The sequence below is a fragment of the Branchiostoma floridae genome, chromosome 18 (genome assembly GCF_000003815.2).
Source record: "Branchiostoma floridae strain S238N-H82 chromosome 18, Bfl_VNyyK, whole genome shotgun sequence".
Lineage (NCBI taxonomy): Eukaryota > Metazoa > Chordata > Leptocardii > Amphioxiformes > Branchiostomatidae > Branchiostoma > Branchiostoma floridae.
The window spans coordinates 16,632,498-16,656,126 of NC_049996.1; the positions used below are offsets into that span (position 1 = coordinate 16,632,498).

The following is a 23,629-nucleotide window of genomic DNA, read 5'->3' on the forward strand; positions in this document are numbered from 1 at the left end:
TCTGTTTTCATGACAACCTATAAACTTTGCATACCAATCAGAGACAGACGAAAACACAGGACAGGCATGAAACTGTCAACAACTCTAATGACCTATAACCCCGGTAACATATTGAAGATAAACAATGGTAGTCGAACAGGTCACATGACACAGAAGGGTTTATATCTAGCACAAATGTCTCTGATCTGTGAGTAGATCTATCAATCAGACAAATGTCACACTATGATGTCATTGATACGTTTGTGAAGATTAGTCATCCAGGATACAATAAATTGAAGATTATTCAGTCTATACTTCTGGACAATATCAAATTTTAATTAGACGTTTCGAACACCTTAGCCCTTACCTGTTTTGTTTATTTAGAAGGTAAGAATTAGTCTTGTTCCGCGGATTTGTAAACTTTTATTTTCACTTCACTGATGAAGAACGGCGGACGTCGTTCGAAACGTCTAATTAAAATTTGATATTGTCCAGAAGTATAGACATGTAGTACAGTGTACTTTGAACAATTGGCTAAAATTCACAATTTTCGTCAAACGCAAAAACGGGCCTACTTTTGAGAACTACCCTGTGACAACCAAACAAGAAGCTAAATTTTGCTACAATACATTTGATAGATATACACACCATCTATACAGGGTACAAATTTCAAGCCCAAAAAAACATCCAGAACGGCACTTATAGCGTTACAAAGTTGGTATTTTGAAGCTTGAAACATTGTCTCGTTGGAAATTTCACAACAATGTTGGTCTATTCAGATCTTGTTTTGTTTTGACGATACAATAAAAGGTGTCGGAGTGACGATGCCGTAAAGTATGCCAATTTCCGTGTTTTTGAGATGCGGAAATTGGGGAAAATGGCCAGAAAACTTTGTTTCCCCGTTACCATAGCAACAAGGAGTTTTGATCTAAAAGAATGCTATTTTAAGAGGTTGTGGACAAAAATTAACTAGAGAATACTGCTTCGCAAAGACACCTACTCAAGGAAACCTACCCAAGGAAACCAAGCTCCGCCCACTTGTAAACTACGGCATGTGCAAAACTGTGCACGCAACACCGTTGATTAATCTAGTGCCGTGCACCACTGTGCTAGGCAGACCCAGCACACACACCACTGTACCAGGTAGACCCAGCACACACACCACTGTACCAGGTAGACCCAGCACACACACCACTGTACCAGGTAGACCCAGCACACACACCACTGTACAGCACACACACCACTGTACCAGGTAGACCCAGCACACACACCACTGTACCAGGTAGACCCAGCACACACACCACTGTGACAGGTAGACCCAGCACACACACCACTGTGACAGGTAGACCCAGCACACACACCACCGTGACAGGTAGACCCAGCGCACACACACCACTGTGACAGGTAGACCCAGCGCACACACCACTGTGACAGGTAGACCCAGCGCACACACCACTGTACCAGGCAGACCCAGCACACACAACATGGCATCCACCTGTTTCCCCGGGAAGCCTATCATGGCCCTCGGCTTTCTTCTGTTTGCCTGCCTGCTGTCCACCGGCCATGCCTCTCCAAGTGGATGTGACGATCCCGCGTTTTTCATGTGTGACGATGGTTCTGAATGTATCCCTCCAGAGTCGCACTGTGACGGGAACATTACGTGTTGGGACGGTTCAGACGAGGCAAACTGCACGGTGTGCCCCTTACCCAACTACTTCAAGTGTCGCAGTGGTAGCATGTGCGTACCCCCATGGCAGCATTGCGACTCGTTTTACCAATGTCCAGACGGTTCGGATGAGCAAGGCTGCTTGAGCGAAGACGGGAGCGAAGACGGGAGCGAAGGTGAAGACTGGGGCGGTGACTGGGGCGAAGACTGGGGTGGTGACTTGGGCGGATACGGGGGCGGATACGGGGACTGGGGCGGAGACGGGGGCGGAGACGGGGACTGGGGCGGAGACGGGGGTGGATACGGGGGCAAAGACGGGAGCGCAGACTGGGGCGGACATGGGGGCGGAGACGGGGGCGAAGACTGGGGCGGAGACGTGGGCGGAGGCTTGGGCGGATACGGGGGCGAAGACTGGGGCGAAGACTGGGGCGGATACGGGGCCGGAGACTGGGGCGGATACGGGGGCGAAGACTGGGGCGAAGACTGGGGCGGAGACGTGGGCGGAGGCTTGGGCGGATACGGGGGCGAAGACTGGGGCGAAGACTGGGGCGGATACGGGGCCGGAGACTGGGGCGGATACGGGGGCGAAGACTGGGGCGGAGACGGGGGCGAAGACTGGGGCGGAGACGGGGGCGAAGACGGGGGCGAAGACTGGGGCGGAGACGGGGGCGAAGACTGGAGCACAGAGTGTTCCTCAACCGAAGATTTCACCTGTGTAAGTGACGGAGCCTGTATCGTATCGGTGTTTCAATGCGACGGGTATGTTGATTGTCAAGACGGGTCAGATGAGCAAGATTGTTGGAGCATAGAGTGCCCAGGTCCCGACTTCTTCAGATGTCAGAGCACCGGGGCGTGTATCGATCCATATACGCGATGTAACGGTTGGGATAACTGCTTGGATGGCTCAGATGAGAAGGACTGCTTGGGTATAGAGTGTTCCGAATTCAGCTGTAAAGGTAGTGGAGCCTGTTACACTTGGTTCGAACAATGTGACGGCTTTGATGATTGTCCAGGCGGCACAGATGAGGAGGACTGCTGGAGTATGGAGTGTCCCGAGTACAGATGTAACAGTACTGGAGCCTGTCTTAGTCGGTGGCAACAATGTGACGGCTTTGATGATTGTTCAGATGGCTCAGATGAGAAGAACTGCTCGAGTGTAGAGTGTCCCGAGTACAGGTGTAACAATAGTATAGCCTGTTACACTTGGTTCGAACAATGTGACGGCTTTGATGATTGTTCAGATGGCTCAGATGAGAAGGACTGCTCGAGTGTAGAGTGTCCCGACTTCCTCCCGTTTAGGTGTAACAGTAGTGGAGCCTGTTTCGGTCGGTGGCAACAATGTGACGGCTTTGATGATTGTTCAGATGGCTCAGATGAGAAGAACTGCTCGAGTGTAGAGTGTCCCGAGTACAGGTGTAACAATAGTATAGCCTGTTACACTTGGTTCGAACAATGTGACGGCTTTGATGATTGTTCAGATGGCTCAGATGAGAAGGACTGCTCGAGTGTAGAGTGTCCCGACTTCCTCCCGTTTAGGTGTAACAGTAGTGGAGCCTGTTTCGGTCGGTGGCAACAATGTGACGGCTTTGATGATTGTTCAGATGGCTCAGATGAGAAGGACTGCTCGAGTGTAGAGTGTCCCGACTTCCTCCCGTTTAGGTGTAACAGTAGTGGAGCCTGTTTCGGTCGGTGGCAACAATGTGACGGCTTTGATGATTGTTCAGATGGCTCAGATGAGAAGGACTGCTCGAGTGTAGAGTGTCCCGACTTCCTCCCGTTTAGGTGTAACAGCAGTGGAGTCTGTTTCGGTCTGTGGCAACAATGTGACGGCTTTGATGATTGTTCAGATGGCTCAGATGAGAAGAACTGCTCGAGTGTAGAGTGTCCCGAGTACAGGTGTAACAATAGTATAGCCTGTTACACTTGGTTCGAACAATGTGACGGCTTTGATGATTGTTCAGATGGCTCAGATGAGAAGAACTGCTCGAGTGTAGAGTGTCCCGAGTACAGGTGTAACAATAGTATAGCCTGTTACACTTGGTTCGAACAATGTGACGGCTTTGATGATTGTTCAGATGGCTCAGATGAGAAGGACTGCTCGAGTGTAGAGTGTCACGCCTACTCCCCGTTCAGTTGTGACAGCGGTGGAGCCTGTTACACTTGGTTCGAACAATGTGACGGCTTTGATTATTGTTCAGATGGCTCAGATGAGAAGGACTGCTCGAGTGTAGATTGTCCCGTCTACTCCCCGTTCAGTTGTAACAGCAGTGGAGCCTGTTACACTTGGTTCGAACAATGTAACGGCTTTGATAATTGCCCAGACGGCTCAGATGAGAAGGACTGCTGGAGCATAGAGTGTCCCGAGTACAGGTGTTACGATGGTGGAGACTGTTTCGCTTCTTCGCAACGATGTGACGGCTTTGATGATTGTTCAGATGGCTCGGATGAGGAGGATTGCGAGCCCGTGATCGACTGTTTACAGGCAGACAATGTTTGGTGTGAAATTAGTCAAAAATGTGTCTTGTCACGGGGCGAGTGTGATTGTGAATTCTGCTGGACAGACTGTCCCCAGCACACGTTCAGATGTGAAAGAAGTGCAGACTGTATCTATGCATGGTTGAAATGTGACGATTATGACGACTGCCCAGACGGTTCAGATGAGAAGTATTGCACAGCCGACACCTGTCCCCTACCCAGTGTCTTCTGCGCACCCGATGGTCCCTGCCTCCCGGACACGAGGCGCTGCGATGGGGTCGGGGACTGTCCCGACGGGTCCGATGAAAGTGGCTGCGGTAAGCTCACCAAATGTTGTCTTCGAATTCTTCTCTGCCCTAACAAAAATGCTGTGCTTTCGGTTACCCGACTAAAGGAGTGAAATCTGCCGACCCTACCCTTTTTTGATCGACCCCCAGCGTGGTAAGGGATATAATTTTTTTTCAATATGACATCTGAGAAAATTGTTGTAGAGTTGTGATCATATAACGTATATCCATATAATGACATCTTTCCGTAGGCCTAAATGTAATCATGCAAGAAATGGTGTATTGGGCACATTTTTAAGTTGGTCAAATCAGACTAGTCCTGGTCATTACTACAATACTACATTTTGCTGCTCTTTTTGCAGCTTGGATTTTTCCGTGGTAAGCCCTAAAGTAGAGGTAGAAATATGTCAACTGCCGTTGTTTTGATTATTGGAACATGCATATAGTTCATAGGAATGGGAGAGCTAGTAGAGTGTGCCCAATTCGTTACGCTTGCACATCAAACGTGCTTTCTACTTCTACATATTAGGCCTACGCCACAGTTCCTACAGCCCCCTTTACAAATCAAGAATTTAGCTCGGCCGAGTTGTCAGCGAGCTCTAAATTACGAGGAGGTATGAACCTGATGCCGACGAGAAAACTCTGCCATTTGCTTGTAGGCATCTAAATTCTTGGTTTGTAAAGCCGGCTTACCCGGGGCTCGGGCGGGCTGAAAAATTTATGTTTATGCCAATAAACATGCACAAGGCATTTTGTTGAATTGTTTTTGGTCCGTTTTGTGCTTTTGTTGTATTTTATATCGTAATTTTCTCCATTCTAAAAGCTTCATTTCATCTTTTGTCATGCAGACTGTTTCACATACAAATTTCAACCTTTGCTGCACGTTAAAACTTAACATTCTAAAATCACTTTAAAACTCCTGGAATATTTACAGAAAGAGATATTATACTCTAGAATGCAGCAATATGATACTTAATGTCATTTTGCATCTTTTTTTAAGCTTTTACGTTTTTAGACTACAAAAAAGTTTTCGAATCCCTGGGGAATCAGCTAATTGCACATTTTCACGCGCAGAACTTTAACGCGCAAGTTTTAATGCGCAAATTTTTAACTTAACGCGCAAAAAAACCCAAACCCGTATGTTATGTGTGAAAAAGCTTTCTGTATTGTACAGTTTGCACCAGTGTGGAGTTCCTGTGTGTAAACAGCAGCGGATGTATGGCGACATCGGGAGTGTGCGACGGAGTCCCAGACTGTGACGACGCGTCGGACGAGCTGGAGTGTCGTGAGTCCATAAACATTCCTGGGATCGTTACTATTCATGGCCAACATGGATAATCTCCAAGCAGATACTATTCATGGCTTACAGGGCATGAGGCAGCGTGATGTGCCCATGTCGGGGGTGGGGGGGGGGGCAGTTTCTGGCTCACAATAGCTAAATTTCAGGAGCTTGAATATAAGTGCTAAACGTAATGATGTTATTTGCAGGGGTGTTGCTGTGGTGGATATGCTTCATCCTTCTCCCTTTAAGAAGTACTACGTGTATACTCAAAACAGGTTTAACATTTTCAATGATTGGTTGTCAATTTCATAATTGTGCATGATAACATACAAAGCTGCATTCCCGTCTACATATTTTTAGCGTCCTGTGTGGAGAGGGGCCAGTGGCAGTGTGATGGCGGGGAGTGCATCAACATCGCCTCGGTGTGTGACGGGGACAAGGACTGTGCTTCTGGGGCAGACGAAGAGAACTGCCCCGGTAGGTTCTGATGTACATTGTCTGTTCGTGGGTAGTTTACAGTACTTCATATGTTTTGCATATACGCGCGTGATGCCTTAACCGTTCTACTGGGCCTGCCACGCCAGCATTGGTCGCGTCAGTCGCGTCAGTCGCTAGAGGCGCGCCAGCATTGGTCGCATCAGTCGCTAGAGGCACGCCAGCATTGGTCGCGTCAGTCGCTAGAGGCGCGCCAGCATTGGTCGCGTCAGTCGCTAGAGGCGCGCCAGCATTGGTCGCATCAGTCGCTAGAGGCGTGTCAGCATTGGTCGCGTCAGTCGCTAGAGGCGCGGCAGCATTGGTCGCGTCAGTCGCTAGAGGCGCGTCAGCATTGGTCGCGTCAGCCGCTAGAGCCGCGTCAGCATTGGTCGCGTCAGTCGCTAGAGGCGTGTCAGCATTGGTCGCGTCAGTCGCTAGAGGCGCGGCAGCATTGGTCGCGTCAGTCGCTAGAGGCGCGTCAGCATTGGTCGCGTCAGTCGCTAGAGTCGCGGCAGCATTGGTCGCGTCAGTCGCTAGAGCCGCGTCAGCATTGGTCGCGTCAGTCGCTAGAGGCGTGTCAGCATTGGTCGCGTCAGTCGCGTCAGTCGCTAGAGGCGCGCCAGCATTGGTCGCATCAGTCGCTAGAGGCACGCCAGCATTGGTCCCGTCAGTCGCTAGAGGCGCGCCAGCATTGGTCGCATCAGTCGCTAGAGGCGCGGCAGCATTGGTCGCGTCAGTCGCTAGAGGCGCGTCAGCATTGGTCGCGTCAGCCGCTAGAGCCGCGTCAGCATTGGTCGCGTCAGTCGCTAGAGGCGTGTCAGCATTGGTCGCGTCAGTCGCTAGAGGCGCGGCAGCATTGGTCGCGTCAGTCGCTAGAGGCGCGTCAGCATTGGTCACGTCAGTCGCTAGAGGCGCGTCAGCATTGGTCGCGTCAGTCGCTAGAGGCGCGTCAGCATTGGTCGCGTCAGCCGCTAGAGCCGCGTCAGCATTGGTCGCGTCAGTCGCTAGAGGCGTGTCAGCATTGGTCGCGTCAGTCGCTAGAGGCGCGGCAGCATTGGTCGCGTCAGTCGCTAGAGGCGCGGCAGCATTGGTCGCGTCAGTCGCTAGAGTCGCGGCAGCATTGGTCGCGTCAGTCGCTAGAGTCGCGTCAGCATTGGTCGCGTCAGTCGCTAGAGGCGCGCCAGCATTGGTCGCGTCAGTCGCTAGAGGCGCGCCAGCATTGGTCGCGTCAGTCGCTAGCGCGCTAGAGCCAGTAGAGGCGCGCCAGCATTGGTCGCGTCAGGCACCAAAGTTAAGATGATCAACTCTGTCTCAAAAACACATTTCCATTGTTTCGTTTGTTTCCATCGATGCTGACCTACTGACTTGGTTACCTCCAGTCCCGTGCAGCGGCCTGCAGTTGGAGTGTGACGGGAGCTGCCTGCCGAAATACCGCGCCTGTGACGGGCTGAGGGACTGCTCGGACGGCGAGGATGAGACCAACTGTACAGCCGGAGGTGGGGGCAGTTCACATGCACGCTATTGGACAGTCTCTTTAGCAAGCTGGACAAAATATCAAATACGTGTATGTCAGAGAAAATACAATTAACTATGTGATACACCACCCACCCCTCCACACACACACACACACACACGTAGGTTGTGGTGCTCAGCAGTTCCCCTGCGCGGACGGTACCTGCCTGCTGGAGTCTCAGCTGTGTGACAACCGGACGGACTGCAGTGGAGGGGACGATGAGGACGACTGTGGAGGTGGATAGATCAGTTTCTACTTTTCACATGTCCATATGTTCCTTAGGCCACACTGGCTTAATGTTATGCATGACATCGCCTGGAGGCCCACAAACTAACGCCCGAGCTCGAGGCCTAAAAAAAAAGAAAAATCCAGCAAAATATTCTGCTAAACCACAGGACTGAACATCCAGTTCATTTCTTTCTTTATCTGTGATGTAACTTTACCAGTTTGGCTGATAATCATAAAAATATGATCTTTCAAAAAATGATATATGAGTGATACTACTGTTGAGTAGCCACTTAACTTCAACTATAGCGATTATAGGAAAAGTTGCCTCGCTATGTGATCTAACTGACGAAATTTTCCTTCCTCACAGTCGTCCCACCTCCTGGGTTCTCGCTTGGCTTGGCGAGTCGGTACATCCCGGATGTGTTCGTCACCGCCAGTTCCGAGTACAAGCCTGAGTTCGCCGCCTCCCAGGCTCGGCACACGCCTCCGACGGCACCGGGGTACTGCTGGGTACCGAGTTCTGTGCTGGAACAATGGATTCAGGTAGTTTTCTTTCGCTGCTTTGAGCACAACATTTGGATTCATACGCTCCTCATGGTAGATAACAAAGTGTGCTGAATGTCTTTTCTTGTGTATTTTATATTCCTCCTCTTCCACTGCGTTTTACCCAACGGAAGCAACGTAGCCATGTTTACACCTTGATGGAGTAAGAAAAGTTGTGTAAAGCGCCTTTCCAAAGGGAACAATGTCGGTAACATGGCAGGATTCGACGTCTGGGATCTCGACCAAATAACCTGCATCCACCTGACAAACAATCATGAATGTTTGACCGCAGGTTTACTTCGGCAAGACGACTGACGTCACCGGTGTCGTCATCAGTGGAGGCGGCGCGAACTGGGACCTGGGCAGTTGGGTGACGTCATTTACCCTGGCCTTCAGTATGGACGGCACTTCCTGGGTACCGTACGGAGACAGCAACAACAGCGTGCAGGTACGAATGTTTGTCTTGATCGTTAAGGACTGGCAAAGGTAGCTATAGTGATCGGCCATATTGTACCGGCCAAATGAGCTAATTTAAAGTTGCAGGCGAGGACCAAAAGCCACTGCATTGATAACAAGTTATTTTAACAGTACCTTATACTAAGAAAAAAAACTTACTAAACCTAGCAATGATGATAAAGATGGCGATATGGAACATAAATATGGCGCGCCCCTGGGTCCTGGGGTGATGTGACTCCTATCTCTTCTTGACGTATGTGTACACCTGCCAAACAGAGCTAGCAGCGCTTAATGTTTGCAACATAGCTACGGCTGCCGACGTGGTTCTGTGTCTGATGTTTCTATACATGAAACCTAAACCTTCATACCTTCTTCCCCAGGTGTTCCAAGGAAACCGAGAACGGTACAGCAAAGTGAGCCGCCCTCTTCCAACTCCTGTGACGTCACGCTACATCCGTCTGTACCCAGCAGGCTACGCGGGCTGGGTTGCCATGGTGATGGAGGTGTACGTCACAAACGGTCAGTTTGCTGCAGTTGCGTAAACAGGGCAAATATCCAACTTAAAAGATTAATCTCCAGACAGATTTACCGGTGGCATAAGATAGTACCAAAGCTGGGAAAGGAGTTTTATCAGCCACCGGGATCTGCCCTCAGTCGGCTAGAAGAAAGGCTTTTTACATTCAATGGACCCTTCCAGCCGAATGCCATATCGAACAAATAGAATCACCTGTTCTATTTCGAATACTCGGTCAAAAACAGCCCTAGTGTGACAGAAATGGCGGCAGAAAAATGCCATGCCCTTTTTGTTGAAGACTACACCGGCTGAGTATAGTTGTTTTGGCAAGTGTAGGCGCTTCATAGCATTACTTTGTTCCTGGGCAGGATGTACATGTAAGCAGTGTACGTAGAAGAGACGGGATTCTGCACTAGCGGACTTTGTCTATAGGGTCTTATATTTGGCATGTGGTACAAGCTCCCTCTCCGTGAGTGACCGAGCTGCTTTATTCTTAATTTGGGTTTTCTCCAGAGCATGTATGCAAATGCCATGCATGCAACAAACGCAGTAGAAAACCTGTCACAGATATATGTACCCAGCTTTACACCTGCATCAACCGCATGTCAGAAACCGGGTACTCTTGCCCACCAAGAAGGTAATATTATGGAGCGCTTCCCGCTTCCGCTCGGACTGAAATTATATCGCCCTTACCGCAGCTATTTCCGCCCCTCTTCAAGCGACTGTACCCAGTGTATGTAGCCTTACACAAGGAATGCATAGCATTTTTCTTTCGCCCGTTCTGAGAGGATTTCGGGCCCCAAAAGCTAAACCGAAGTCAGTCAGTATCCTCAGCTGAATAGCGGCGGCGGCCATGTTTTTGCAACTCGCGCCGTTTTTGACCGAGGTTTTGAAATAGAACCCGAGATCGAACAGGGGGCGGGGCTAATGGTGTTCGGCTGGAAGGGGCAAAACAAAAAAGTCGATGTCTAATTACAGGTCAACGACAGAATTTCAAGGACACAGCATTTTACAAGGGTGAACTAACAAAAACCATGACAATGTTACCCTCCCCAAATACTCAGATGGTTGGTATGAAAGCCAAACGCAATATTTTCCCTCATTTCCAGACGAAAACACGTGGCTGAAGCAAGACGAGTACGTCCCACTGGGAGTCGGACTGGATCCCGACGACCCCGACGCGGTTCCGAAGATTCCCGACCTCCACATGACCGCTTCGTCGCGAGAGGCGATGGGGTTCTTCCCGTGGCGAGCCCGCCTGAACAACGGGAGGGGACGGCAGCTGGGGGCCTGCTGGTCTCCACGGGAGCAACAATATGACCGGTGGCTACAGGTATTTATCATAGCTTGGTCACCAGACTTGCCGAGAATCCAAAAGCTAAAGGCTTCACCATGTAAATAGTGGAAGGTCAAGTAGTAGACAGTCATGGTAATCTGTTACAGATGGAAAAGGTCCTAGACCTGAGCTGGTGAGATGGCTTTCCATTGCACCACTTTCATTGGGCCTAGAATCAGTTCAATACTTTTTTCATCATCAAATGAAAATCCCAACAAATGAACAACGAGTCAAGACTCTTTTCAGAGTGTTCAAAAGTATGTCTTGTGGGGTTCCAATGGTGAGCAAATCGTTCCCATGTACCCGAAACTCGTTACGTGCTCAAATCTCGGTTTCTTAATTCCGGGAAACATCTAAGCTTTATCGTGTCTTCAGGTGAGGGGCAGCATCTGAGTTGTGTAGTAGAGCGCATTGTGCATATATTCTTCTTAAGCAAATTTCTTAGGCAAATTTTGCTTGGAAAGGTCCAGTTTTCTGCTAGTGAGGGCAACATTATACCTTTTTTTTTATCTTCTTGCCACTCCAGATCAAGCATGACCAAATCTACAAAGTCGCCGGTGTGATCACCCAGGGGGCTTACAACATGGACCACTGGGTGACGGACTACAAGCTGGGGTTCTCTTTGAATGGTCAAATATGGACAACGTACACAAACGTCACCGGGGACGACGTGGTCAGTTTGATTACAAGTTGTAAAAACAGTAAGCTTGGCGAACCTAACCAGTATTGTGTGACGTTGGTTAACATAATTCAGGTTCCTGTACAATGTGGTATAAAAAATAGAAGACTTGTGTTAATTATGTACGGCCAATTAGTCGACAGACTCGGCAAATCCTTTTCTGGTCTTTGCTAATCTTGCAAGAGAAGGGAACAACCGAGGAGAAGGAGGAATAGTGTACCTTCGAAGGGAGGGCAGAGGAATTACAACACAACTGAAAATGGGAGTTCTTACAATTAACGGACTGAAAACTTTATTGGACACAAGACAGTAGAGATTTACCCGGCCAGTTAATCTCACCTGCTGACGTTTCCATGCCTGTCAGACATCTTCCTCATAGCTTCTAACTGGAGTTTTTCTTCTTATATGTAGCCGACAGTAGGTGGCGTTTTTCCGTCGAGAACACAATCCCAAATGTGATCTCGATAGGTTTGTAACCCCCCCCCCCTTGTCACGGTTCATAACTAGGGTTGAGTTCTCCCCACAAAAGCGCCACCTACATCGTCAGCAGCTCTCAAGCTCTGAGGAAGAATTCTGACAAAACGTCAGCAGGTGAGATTAACTGGTTGTGTAAAAGAAAACTCTACTATCCTTTGACCCGACGAAAATATTTTCGGACGTTATTGGACTTTTTAGGGAGGAGAGTCTAGGTGGTTGATAGAGCCGTTCCCCACTTAACGTTAGAAGACAGTATTTTTAAAGAAGCGTTCACACTGTACCGTCGTCAACAATAGCTATACGCCACACATGTTGTTGTTACAGCTATTCCAAGGAAACAGCGACAACCATCGCTACGCGCGAAACCTGTTGGCCATCCCGGTGTTTGCCCTCTACACTCGCTTCTACCCTCACGTGGATGTATCCACTGAAGACGGCGGGTTTACGGTGAGCTACCACGAGCAGGTTGCACTGAGGGTCGAGATACTCGTCATAAATGGTAATAAGTCAGCTGTGTTACATTTCATGCCTATTTCATGCATCAGCGCCCCAACTTTTTACAACTGAGAAGAGAACATATTTGACAATGTAAAAAGATGCATGTCGTCGGCGTCACTAATTGCTGGTATTCCTTACCAGGGTCCGGGTGTGCAGCGCACGAGGTCCCCTGTAACGACGCATGTCGGCCAAAGCAAACTTTCTGTCGGGCTTTTGATGGATGTGTACCGCATCGCTATAACGATGGGGGAGAGTAAATACATTCTTATATACTTATATACAAGATATATCTGAAAAGAGATTCTTACAGCTAATACGGAAGGCCTAAGTAAATACGAAATATAGAGAAATGTGCAATATCATCAGGTTACATGAAACATGAAAATTAAAAATACCAATGGTCATTCTTGACCAAAGCTAACAATTAGAAATAATCAGGGATTTTGATGATAAGACTGTGGGACATGTGGCTACTCTATCTATAATTGATAATGATACATGTATAACTCTTAGCTAGATGTGTTTGACTTCATTTTTGGAAGTAGTGGAAGACACTTTTTCTGTAAAATATGGGGCTCTGGTAGCTGGTTAACAAGCAAACAACACTCATGTCCACACTCTTCAGACACAAATAAAGAAACAGAAAACAGCCCCACACTCTATATCTGTGTTGCAGCGTCTACTGTGAGGAGGTGCTGCAAGCAGAGTGCGGGCTGGAGTCGGCCCCCAGGGTGGAAGATCTCGGATGTTTGGGTTAGTAGTGTCAGCTTGTGCCGCTGCTGATACTCTGTGCTGTGTGAATAGATTGATATTATAAAGATAGATTGGTATTAAATACATTGGATGGACGGACGGACGGACGGACGGACGGATGGATGGATGGATGGATGGATGAATGGATGGATGGATAATGAACGGATGGATGGATGGGTGGAAGGATGGATGGTTGGATGGAAGGATGAAGAGATTGTGTGAATAATGCGGACGAGATTTTTGTATTTGACAGAGCGCTAAAAACTTTCGTCATAAAAAAAACAAATATTTTACTCTTGGTGTGTCTTGCTGTCTTTTTAGTCATACCTGCTCGTTTTGCATGGTATTCCCATTGTAGAGTCGAAGGTAACAAATTCAATTTAAAACGTTGCGTGTGATACAACGTGAGATACCCCCATAACATAATCGTAATTATCAACAAGAAAGGGTTGTGTTGGTAAAAGGATAAATGATTCTTAACTTACATGTAAGCTCTAGCACTGGGTACAAATGTCCAAGTCCAAACAAGTCTCTCTATTGAAGACAATACGTAAGTACTTACGTATCCTCTTCAATAGAGAGACTTGTTTGGACTCTGACGGTTGTATCTATTATTTTGTAAAATAATTGTCACTTCCCGCCTTTTAGAAATCGAAAGTCAGTTCCATCCGTGCACTGGAGAAGACCCTAATGTGTTCCACTATAGACAGGCTTGTGACGGGAGAGAAGACTGCTCCACTGGGAAGGATGAGGCGGACTGTGACGGTAAGACTTCTATTGTAACATCTGCATCAGTAACACCTGTAAATAACATCTGCATCAGTACCATCTGTAAATAACATCTGCATCAGTAACACCTGTAAATAACATCTGCATCAGTAACACCTGTAAATAGCATCTGCATCAGTAACACCTGTAAATAACATCTACATCAGTAACACCTGTAAATGACATCTACATCAGTAACATCTGTAAATAACATCTGCATCAGTAACACCTGTAAATAACATCTGCATCAGTAACATCTGCAAAAAACATCTACATCAGTAACACCAGTAAATAACATCTGCATCAGTAACACCTGTAAATAACATCTGCATCAGTAACACCTGTAAATAACATCTGCATCAGTAACACCTGTAAATAACGTCTGCATCAGTAACATCTGCAAAAAAACATCTACATCAGTAACACCGGTAAATAACATCTGCATCAGTAACATCTGCAAAAAACGTCTACATCAGTAACACCAGTAAATAACATCTATACCAGTAACACTTGTAGATATCATCTTCATCAGTAACACCTGTAAATAACATCTGCATCAGTAACACCTGTAAATAACATCTACACCAGTAACACTTGTAGATACCATCTTCATCAGTTACACCTGTAAATAACATCTTTATCAGTTACACCTGTAAATAACATCTACATCAGTTACACCTGTAAATAACATCTACATCAGTAACACCTGTAAATAACATCTACATCAGTAACACCTGTAAATAACATCTACATCAGTAACACCTGTAAATAAAATCTGAACGTCACTGACATGTTGTGCCGAGTGTTTCCTCAACAGTTTGCGCGATGGAGTGCTCGACCGTTCTGGGGGACCCTTGCGTTCCAGGCCACTGGATCTGTGACCGGATAGAGGATTGTTCGGATGGGGAGGACGAACAGGCGTGTGTGTACGGTAGGTGTTGGGCTGATGACTTACGGCATAGACCATACTTTTACTGATATAGTACTTATAATACTTAGTCAATAGTCATATTAAACAGGACACCTAAAGAGGAAATGTCCAACGTGCAGACGAAGAGAGAATTAGCTTAATAAAGTCATTGAGAAAGGCGGTTCCAACAAGCAGGATAGATGGGTGGATGGATGGATGGATGGAGGGAGGGATGGATGGATGGAGGGAGGGAGGGACGGACGGATGGACAACTTACAACATTGTTAAGTTAAATGTGGATCCAATGGATGGATGGATGGATAGACGGATGGTTGGATGGATTGATGGACGGATGGAAGGAGGATGGATTGATTGATTGATTGATTGATTGATTGGCGTATGGATGGATGGATGGATGGAGGATGGCTGGCTGGATTGATTGATTGATTGATTGATTGATTGATTAATGGATGGATGGATGGATGGATGAATGGATGGATGGATGGATAGTTGGACGAATGTATGGAGGCTGGATGTACTCCTCAATCCCCAAGCCAGTTGCGGCAATGGGCCTTCTCTTTCAGCTGTTTCCATGTGGAGCCGGTTTCTGATATGTCGATGAAAGATTTGTCTCTAATTGACGTGTTGTCCTCTTCATGACAGGTGTGCCCAAACACTGCTTCTTCACCTGCCGTCACAACGTCACCTGTCTGCCGTCACGTCAGCTGGGGGACGGACGTCAGGACTGCGCTCACGGGGAGGACGAGAGGCCCGGTGACGGTGAGTTAATTCGAAGGAGAGCCTTGAAAATCATGAAGCTTCTCTCAGCTGGTTCTGATCGAGGCACCCATGCAACCTTTGGGCTATTGCGGGAAAGTTGGAGCCTTGAGTTGACTCTTCTTCTTCACAGTGTGTACTATAGGGAGGCAGCAGCCATGTTTTATTGGCCTCAGTCCTAAACACAAAGAAGTGCTAGTCAAAATCCAACACTTCGGTGATACCTGACTCTCACACTGACTCACAACAACAACAGTAAAACAGTAAAACTATGGAAAAGCTTCCAGGGAAAATAGTCACCATATCTATCTATCTATCTATATCTATCTATATCTATCTATATATCTATATATATATATCTATCTATATATCTATATATCTATATCTATCTATATCTATCTATATATCTATATCTATCTATCTCTCTCTATGTATATATATAGAGAGAGAGATTGATAGATATATAGATATAGATAGATATATAGATATAGACACACACATATGTATATATATATACATATGAATATATGTTTGACTTTTTATTTGAACTTCTCTCCATTGGTAGTTTATTGCACTGGGTCTTTCAACACTAACAAGAGTTCGGAGACCTCATACCTCCATGAAATATTTGGATTATGTAAATGACTTTCACATCCGCATAATTCAAGCTTTGTTACGTACACCTTTAGCTAACTTACACAGGTCATGATATTGACAATCCAATCATTGACTGTACTTGGATTGGTTTGGTCATTTTCACGTTAATTATGCAAATTAGGGACTTATTGCATAATTGGAATCTTCCACCTGTCACAACTACATATGTTGCACGTATTTGAGTCCTATAATGAAAAACATTGTAAATGTAGATTTTCCTCCTTACGTGCAAATAAGTCCAAATTTGCGTAATTTGCACTTCAATATGTACATCTCTGCCAAAGATACCTGCACGTTGAATATCATGGAAATATGTAGCTCCCATGTTCCATTATGCTCCTTGGAAGATTTTGACCAGAATGCCCCTGCTGTTCCAGAGCAAGCCGCTAGGGGCCCAAACGTACATCACTTCTTCCTTACATCACAAGCTATCTGCCACTTAAGAATTAAGAACCTAGCATGTCCAGGTCTAAAGATAAAAATATCGAGGTTCTGCTGCTGTACCAACCTTGGTCTTTCCGACACCTACCAACATACTAACATACCAAATATCATTACAATCCATCTAGAGGTTCTAGAGTTATGCTGACCACAAGTATGTGGAAACACAGGCAGACACACACACACCAAAAACTATACCTCCATTTTTGAAAATGAACGCCTTAATTTCACATCAACATATATAAGGCTCTAATTAATGACTGCACATCTGTTCTCACAGTTGAAGAGGCAATGGGACGTGAGTGGGGCTCATGTAGCTACAGCTGTCCGTCCGTCTACGGTAACGCATCATGCGTCCCTGACGCGTTTTGGTGTGACGGTGACGCGGACTGCTTGGGGGAGGAGGACGAGCAGGGCTGTAAGGGCGCGGTACTGCATGGGGAAGGGAGAGGTGGGGGAGGGTCTACAAGTGGCCAAGAGACATCCAGCGGGACCACAGAAGGTGACCCAGAAGCGACCATGGGCCCAAAAGATGGCCAAGATGAACCCATGGTGCCCACAGGTGCCCAAGAAGCGCAGCAAGAGCCGACCGTAGGACCGACACGCGGTCAAGGGTCATTCGAAGACAAAACAGGTACGAAGACCAATGACGTCCTTTAACAATTACTGTCGTAAAACAAACATGCAATCTTCATGAATGTGTTTACGTCTATGGAATGTTTCAGCATTTTTTTCTTATCAATTTAGAATACACTTCTTCTCCGCACAGTTCAGCTGATGGGCCATCGGACCCTTCCACCCTCTTCTGTCGGACAGTCCAGCGGCTGCTTTTTTGTTCTTTCCCACGTGTACCCAAACCCTTACTCATAACTCAACTCACTTAGCACTACCTCACCTACTTTACCATCTCTATACTCCTATATAACTAAATAAATACAATCCTTTTTTCCAGTCGGAGAGTTCCATGATCAGAGCCATGGGGCCCAGAACCAGGCCGTGGTTTGGATGACAGCCGCTGCGCTCGGCGGGCAGATTCTCTATCGCCTGGCTTTCTAGTCTAGTCATGGTCTCAGCAATGTGACACAAAACCACGTTTATTACTTTAAAGGCTCATATTGTAGGATTTTGGTGAGACATTACAATTTTTGGAACAAGACGTTGGTCAACCCTATTGAAAATTCTTACACACATATGTTTGTCATTTTGTTACAACTGAAATGTTAACTGCAATGTTAACTGCAGTGTGCAATATTTGTGTCACAGCTAGTAGACAAAATAAAGCCTCTCAAACTGCCGAGAGACCGGTGCGTTATAAGTTGAGTCGGTACCCCGGACGAAAACAAAGCAGATATGTGAATACATCCCGAGTTTTCGATATACCATGTGGATGCCACTAGGTCATGTAAAAGATCAGGAAGTTTCAACTTACTTTGTCAAGTTTCGATCCTACAATGTGGGCCTTTAAGAAACAGCATCAAACATTTACGGACATGATCATGATCTTTGGAAGTTGTATGGAAACAGATTAATTAACCAAGCATTTTTAACGCTGTATAACTATCTTGACTATTTACGTGTTTTGTCTAGTTTGCGACGTAAATCGTCGATGGATTTCTAACAACATTTGCAGTCAGATGTGCAACGGCTAGGTGTGACAGGTCATTCCGCGTAATGTAACCAGTGCCTGCGAAGCTGGTGTGTTGCACCGAAGGGTGGTCATAGTTATACAGGCTATACAGATACAGCCAAACCAGTATTAGCGACCACCTTTGTATATCGACCACCATTGCGGTCACTTTTTAATTTTGTCGGTCCCTTGGATTTTTCCCATTGACCTAAGCATTAAGAAATGGTCTATAGCGACCACCTGTTCAACGCGGCCACGGCCACACGATTCCCGGTCCCGTAGATACAGAAACACTGCTTGTTGCGACCATACAACTCCATACACATTCACAGTACTGACCTCTGACCTCCTGACCAAATTGTACACCTGGATCGGATTTATGGATTTATGATTTTGATTTGTCAGCCGTTTCAATGTTTCATTTGTATTTATATGTTCCGAAGTGTATGTCTATTTATTTTCTTTGTAACGTGCTTTTATTTCCATGTATGTAAATACTGGGGCCTATTGAAAACCAGTTTCTCTAAACTGAATAGGCTACCCGGGCGTTTGAAAATAAACAAACAAACAAACAATACAGCGACCGTATGTCACCCTGCGCCGGGCTTAAAAATCGTAGTTTGTGAGGATCTGGAGTTCTCGACAGGGTCATTTTGGCGGTAGCGAAAGGTACGCGTGTCTTGAACGTTAGTGCGCAAGTCTTTGTCTGCGAATTTACCAACATTGCGCATGATCATTTTTCGCAGATTAGATTTAACTTTGGCAGGGTAAGTTGAATTCTGAGACGATTGAGACAATGTTACTTGGTTAGAAAGATCAGTGGGTACTGAAATCGTGTGTAACTTATTGCTTGTGGTCAATTGATCAGCCCTTTCTCTATAGTGGCCACCTGTCTAGAGTGGCCACATTTCTCCAGTACCTTGACTCGAGTGGCCGCTAGAGACAGTTTTGATTGTATACAAATATAAGCTGAACTGCGGCTATAACGACTATACAAATGTACACACAGAATACATTTTTGAACTTTTTAAGTTGTGGGGACGTGTGCAAAGGAGTGGGGACGTGTGCAAAGGAGTGGGGACGTGTGCAAAGGAGTGGGGGACGTGTGCAAAGGAGTGGGGACGTGTGCAAAGGAGTAGGGACGTGTGCAAAGGAGTGGGGACGTGTGCAAAGGAGTAGGGACGTGTACGAGTATGTAATGTGCACCCTAAACTCGACCTCAACGTGGACACTGCAAGAGTATTCGTAATATCTTTGTTGTGGAAACCCGCCTTTTTTAAATCATGTGTTGCAATCTTTTTACCGTGGTAATTATTTTAGTTCCACCTATTGTAGTTTGCTTTTCCATACTACTTGTTCGGTTCTGTGATCCATTCAGTTAAACAGACTGTCTTAACTGTGGTAACTAATCATACTAACTTTTTTTTAATCAAATTTTACGATATACGGAAAGAAGAGTGGAACGTTGTTGTAATAGAATATATTCACAAGAAAGATGCATGTATTAAAGATTTTGGGAACTTGTTACATGAACACGTATATTCAGAGGAAAACAACCAGTCAATTTCTCAGATATGTAGTGGTATCTGTATCAGTTTTATCGCAATACAATTTTTTCCTCGTTTCATTTGCTTTTGTTCTATTTTCGTTAACTCCATTGCTCCATTTATTTCGCTACATGCGATGTTGAGTATGCCTTTCATAATAAATTAGTATCTAACGGGCCTCTCGTATCTGCTTGGAGATCAATTCATAATTCTGTAGTTAACTTCAATATTTAGATACATCAAAGTGTGACACTCTGATACTCAAATCTCAACTGAATATTCTGCATACTGGTGTACAATCGTACTTTTACTCCATAGCTCACTTTATAGAGCCTTCACACTAAAACCGAATCAGCAGGAATCAAGCAGAACCAGGCGGAATGAAGCATTTGCAAAATTCGTGCCACATTCGGGGCCATTCCGAGTGGGAATTCCAAATGGGTCTTAAATCCCCTTCACACGAGAAGGAATGAGCCAGAATGTCTTCAGAATGAAAATTCATTTCTATTCCTGTGCATTCATAGTGTATTCTAGACATTCCGACTACATTCCAGATATTCTTTCGGCCACATTCGGACAGGATTCGAAGTGGCTTGCCGTTTCGATTCTCCATCTTGGACTGGCAGCGTTGATATTTAGCTTAAAACCTAACAGTTCTGTGTTCAAGTTCCCTCGCATGCTTCAACGTTGTGCCTCTAAAGAAAGGCATTTTACACCAATTTCCTCACTCTATTCAGGTGAAACATGAGCATCTAGCTTCGACTAGCGACGTCCCTTTGGAGATAGGACATAAATGGAGCTCCCGTGTTTGCGAAGAGCAACAACTCGAGCACGTTAGAAACCCACCACACTTACCGAAAACAGTAGGAGTTCTTCCCGGTGTGAGTGGCTCAAACAGATATGTCCAGATATGCAGCTTGCAGGTGTGAGAGTAGAGGGGACTGCTCATTTCCATTGTACCGATGTTGATGAGTACGACAATTGTGAATCAATCTAATCATACAAAAATTATTTCTCAATTCTGTCCGACCGACAGACGGAGCAGACACACACACATACGTACATATAAGCACACAGGTCGAGATCTATACCTCCATCGGAGGTAACAAAATGATAGTAATCAAGCATTCCTTCTTCCGTATTCTCACCTCACCTAACCCCACCGGTCCCATAGCCTCACCGGCCGTAGGGGCAGCACATTGTCACGCATCCCATAAATTTTGTACCAGTCCGATAGCTGTGAGACCAATCTCCGTCCACTCGTAAATACAGGCATGTCCGGTCCTGTGCACGCGTACCCAACAGCCGGTACGCGGTAGCAACACTGGGTTAGACAAGTTTTCTAAAATTGACTTGTCCTATCGGGCAAGTACTTAAAAAAATTTACTTGCCTGAACCAACTTTTCATTTGCCCGAAATTTAAATGACATTTTCTACGTATTTTCATGGCCTTTAATGGAATTTCTGTTATTGGCTCTATTTTCTGTGCTAACCAATGCTTGATGACATGAGTTTGAAAAGTAGCAAGTACATCAAAATCTCACTCAATGGAGAAAAGCTAACTTGTCCGATCGGGCAAGTAGGGAAGGACATGGACTTGCCCGATTGGCATTTTCACTTGCCCGGGACTATAGGGCTAGTGGACTTGTCTAACCCTGCAACACATGACAACATTTGTTTTCTATTGATCAACAAAGTACATGCTGATTTTAACATCACCTCTCAAAATAAGATAACAACTAACAAAGACATAAAATAACAATATCAATAACAAGCAATTCACAGCAATTTACAAATATTTTGGGTAGTCCAGGGTACATATAGTGTAACAGTTATTGATTAAGGGCTTGGTAGGTGATTGCAAAATGTTTAGTATGTGCAATATAAGTCTGGGTTAAATGTAGAATACTGCTGTTTGTATGATATGACAAGAAAGGTGAACCCCTTAATAGTAGATGGATGCGGGCTGATTCAGGAAGACTGTATTACCTAGTAGGTTCTGAAGATTGCCGAGAAGATTAAGTCTTTGTTGTTGATAGTAGGGCAGTATAACACAACATGTACAAAATGAGAATAAATTGAACAACATTAAATAGAGAATTCTGGTTCTCGAAGACACCTACTCAAGGACACCAAGCTCCGCCCACTTGTAAATTACGGCATGTACAAACCTGTGCACGCAACACCGTTGATTACTTTGGCACCGCACCACTGTACCAGGCAGACCCAGCACACACACACACACCGCTGTGTCAGGTGGACCCAGCACACACACCACTGTTCCGGACAGACCCAGCACACACACCATTGTACCAGGTACACCCAGCACACACACCACTGTACCAGGCAGACCCAGCACACACACCACTGTACCAGGTACACCCAGCACACACACCACTGTGCCAGGCAGACCCAGCACACACACCACTGTACCAGGCAGACCCAGCACACACACCATTGTACCAGGTACACCCAGCACACACACCACTGTACCAGGTACACCCAGCACATACACCACTGTTCAAGGTAGATCCAGCACGCAACATGGCATCCACCTGTTCCCCCGGGAAGCCCATCATGGCGCTCGGCCTGCTTCTGTTTGCCTGCCTGCTGTCGTCAGGCCATGCCTTTCTCGACATCGACGACTGGGGCGAAGACTGGAGCGAAAACTTGTTGAGTTTTTGGAACGAATTCTTGGTCGATTACGTGGACGAAGACACGAACGACCGCTTGGTAGAAGTCTGGAACGAATACTTCGACGGAGACGGGGACGGAGACCAGGGAGCATTCTTGGACGAAATCTTTAACGAATTCTTCTTGAGCGTCCAGGGAGACTCGGCGGGATTCTTGGCCGAAACCTTGAACGAATTCATGATCGGAGACTCGGACTCGGAAGAGTGCCCAAACGACGCCATGTGTGTAGATAGTGGAGCGTGTATCGATGTACTGTGGCGATGTGACGGGGAGGATGATTGCGGTGACGGTTCTGATGAGCAGGGCTGCTGGAGCCGGGAGTGCCCTGAGCCCGACGATGTCAGGTGTGAAAGAAGCGGAGCCTGTATCGATGACGATCGGAAATGTGACGGTGCGGAAGACTGCCCAGACGGTTCAGATGAGAAGTATTGCGCAGACGACACCTGTCCCCTGCCCAGTGTCTTCTGTGCACCTGATGGTCCCTGCCTCCCGGACACGAGGCGCTGCGACGGCGTCGGGGACTGTCCCGACGGGTCCGATGAGAGTGGCTGTGGTAAGCTTTACTTTATTGTTTTTCTAATCATACAAAACTTGGAGGAGGTGACTTATTGCAGGATTTGCAAGTCGGGTCATTAATGCAATACTACATATGAATTGTATTCAAATACAAGTCAATTCCCTACATGTACAACTGGACAATGCTTACATTAGCGTGGCGAATTTGCCTTGTTTTTAACGAATTCTACAATCTGAACTCCCGTAGCAAGGCCTGCAAGAGGCTAGGAATGTGCAACGAATTACTGCTCAAAATGATAATAGACATACACACACACTGAGACACACGGACACACCCCAATCTACACCATTTTAATGGGGTAATAATAGAATGCAAATAATCAAAGATTCCTTCTCCTTTATTGTTTCTCAAGGACAATAATATGATACTTCTCAAGGACCCCTATACGAGGATACTGACCCCCGCCCACTTGTAAACTACGGCATGTAACTGTTACAAACCTGTGCACGCAAGCTCAGCCCTTTTTTGTGT

The 23,629-nt window shown here is 46.3% G+C and overlaps 4 protein-coding genes across 4 annotated transcripts in view; 3 read left to right on the forward strand and 1 right to left on the reverse strand.

Moving 5' to 3' along the window:
- The first annotated feature begins 1,463 nt into the window (after nucleotides 1–1,463).
- On the forward strand, nucleotides 1,464–6,177 carry LOC118405501 (prolow-density lipoprotein receptor-related protein 1-like). The gene is made up of 3 exons (XM_035805004.1): nucleotides 1,464–4,437; nucleotides 5,582–5,692; nucleotides 6,050–6,177. The coding sequence occupies exons 1-3, from the start codon at nucleotides 1,464–1,466 to the stop codon at nucleotides 6,175–6,177; spliced, it is 3,213 nt and encodes a 1,070-aa protein (XP_035660897.1).
- A 25-nt stretch (nucleotides 6,178–6,202) lies between these two features.
- On the reverse strand, nucleotides 6,203–7,492 carry LOC118405502 (protein rtoA-like). Its single transcript, XM_035805005.1, has 2 exons — nucleotides 7,485–7,492; nucleotides 6,203–7,406 (listed from the first exon to the last, which is right to left on the reverse strand). Exons 1-2 carry the CDS (start codon nucleotides 7,490–7,492, stop codon nucleotides 6,203–6,205), a joined length of 1,212 nt encoding a protein of 403 aa, XP_035660898.1.
- Nucleotides 7,493–7,635: 143 nt separating this feature from the next.
- On the forward strand, nucleotides 7,636–9,185 carry LOC118405504 (lactadherin-like). Its single transcript, XM_035805006.1, has 5 exons — nucleotides 7,636–7,659; nucleotides 7,819–7,912; nucleotides 8,272–8,447; nucleotides 8,740–8,895; nucleotides 9,180–9,185. The coding sequence occupies exons 1-5, from the start codon at nucleotides 7,636–7,638 to the stop codon at nucleotides 9,183–9,185; spliced, it is 456 nt and encodes a 151-aa protein (XP_035660899.1).
- Nucleotides 9,186–22,408: 13,223 nt separating this feature from the next.
- The window catches only part of LOC118405505 (low-density lipoprotein receptor-related protein 2-like), a gene marked incomplete at its 3' end in the record, with an annotated part of 1,930 nt that continues 709 nt past the window's right edge, over nucleotides 22,409–23,629 (forward strand). The window contains exon 1 of the mRNA XM_035805007.1: nucleotides 22,409–23,134. Coding sequence (XP_035660900.1) covers nucleotides 22,432–23,134 — 703 coding nt within the window. The remainder of the gene's footprint in view (nucleotides 23,135–23,629) is intronic.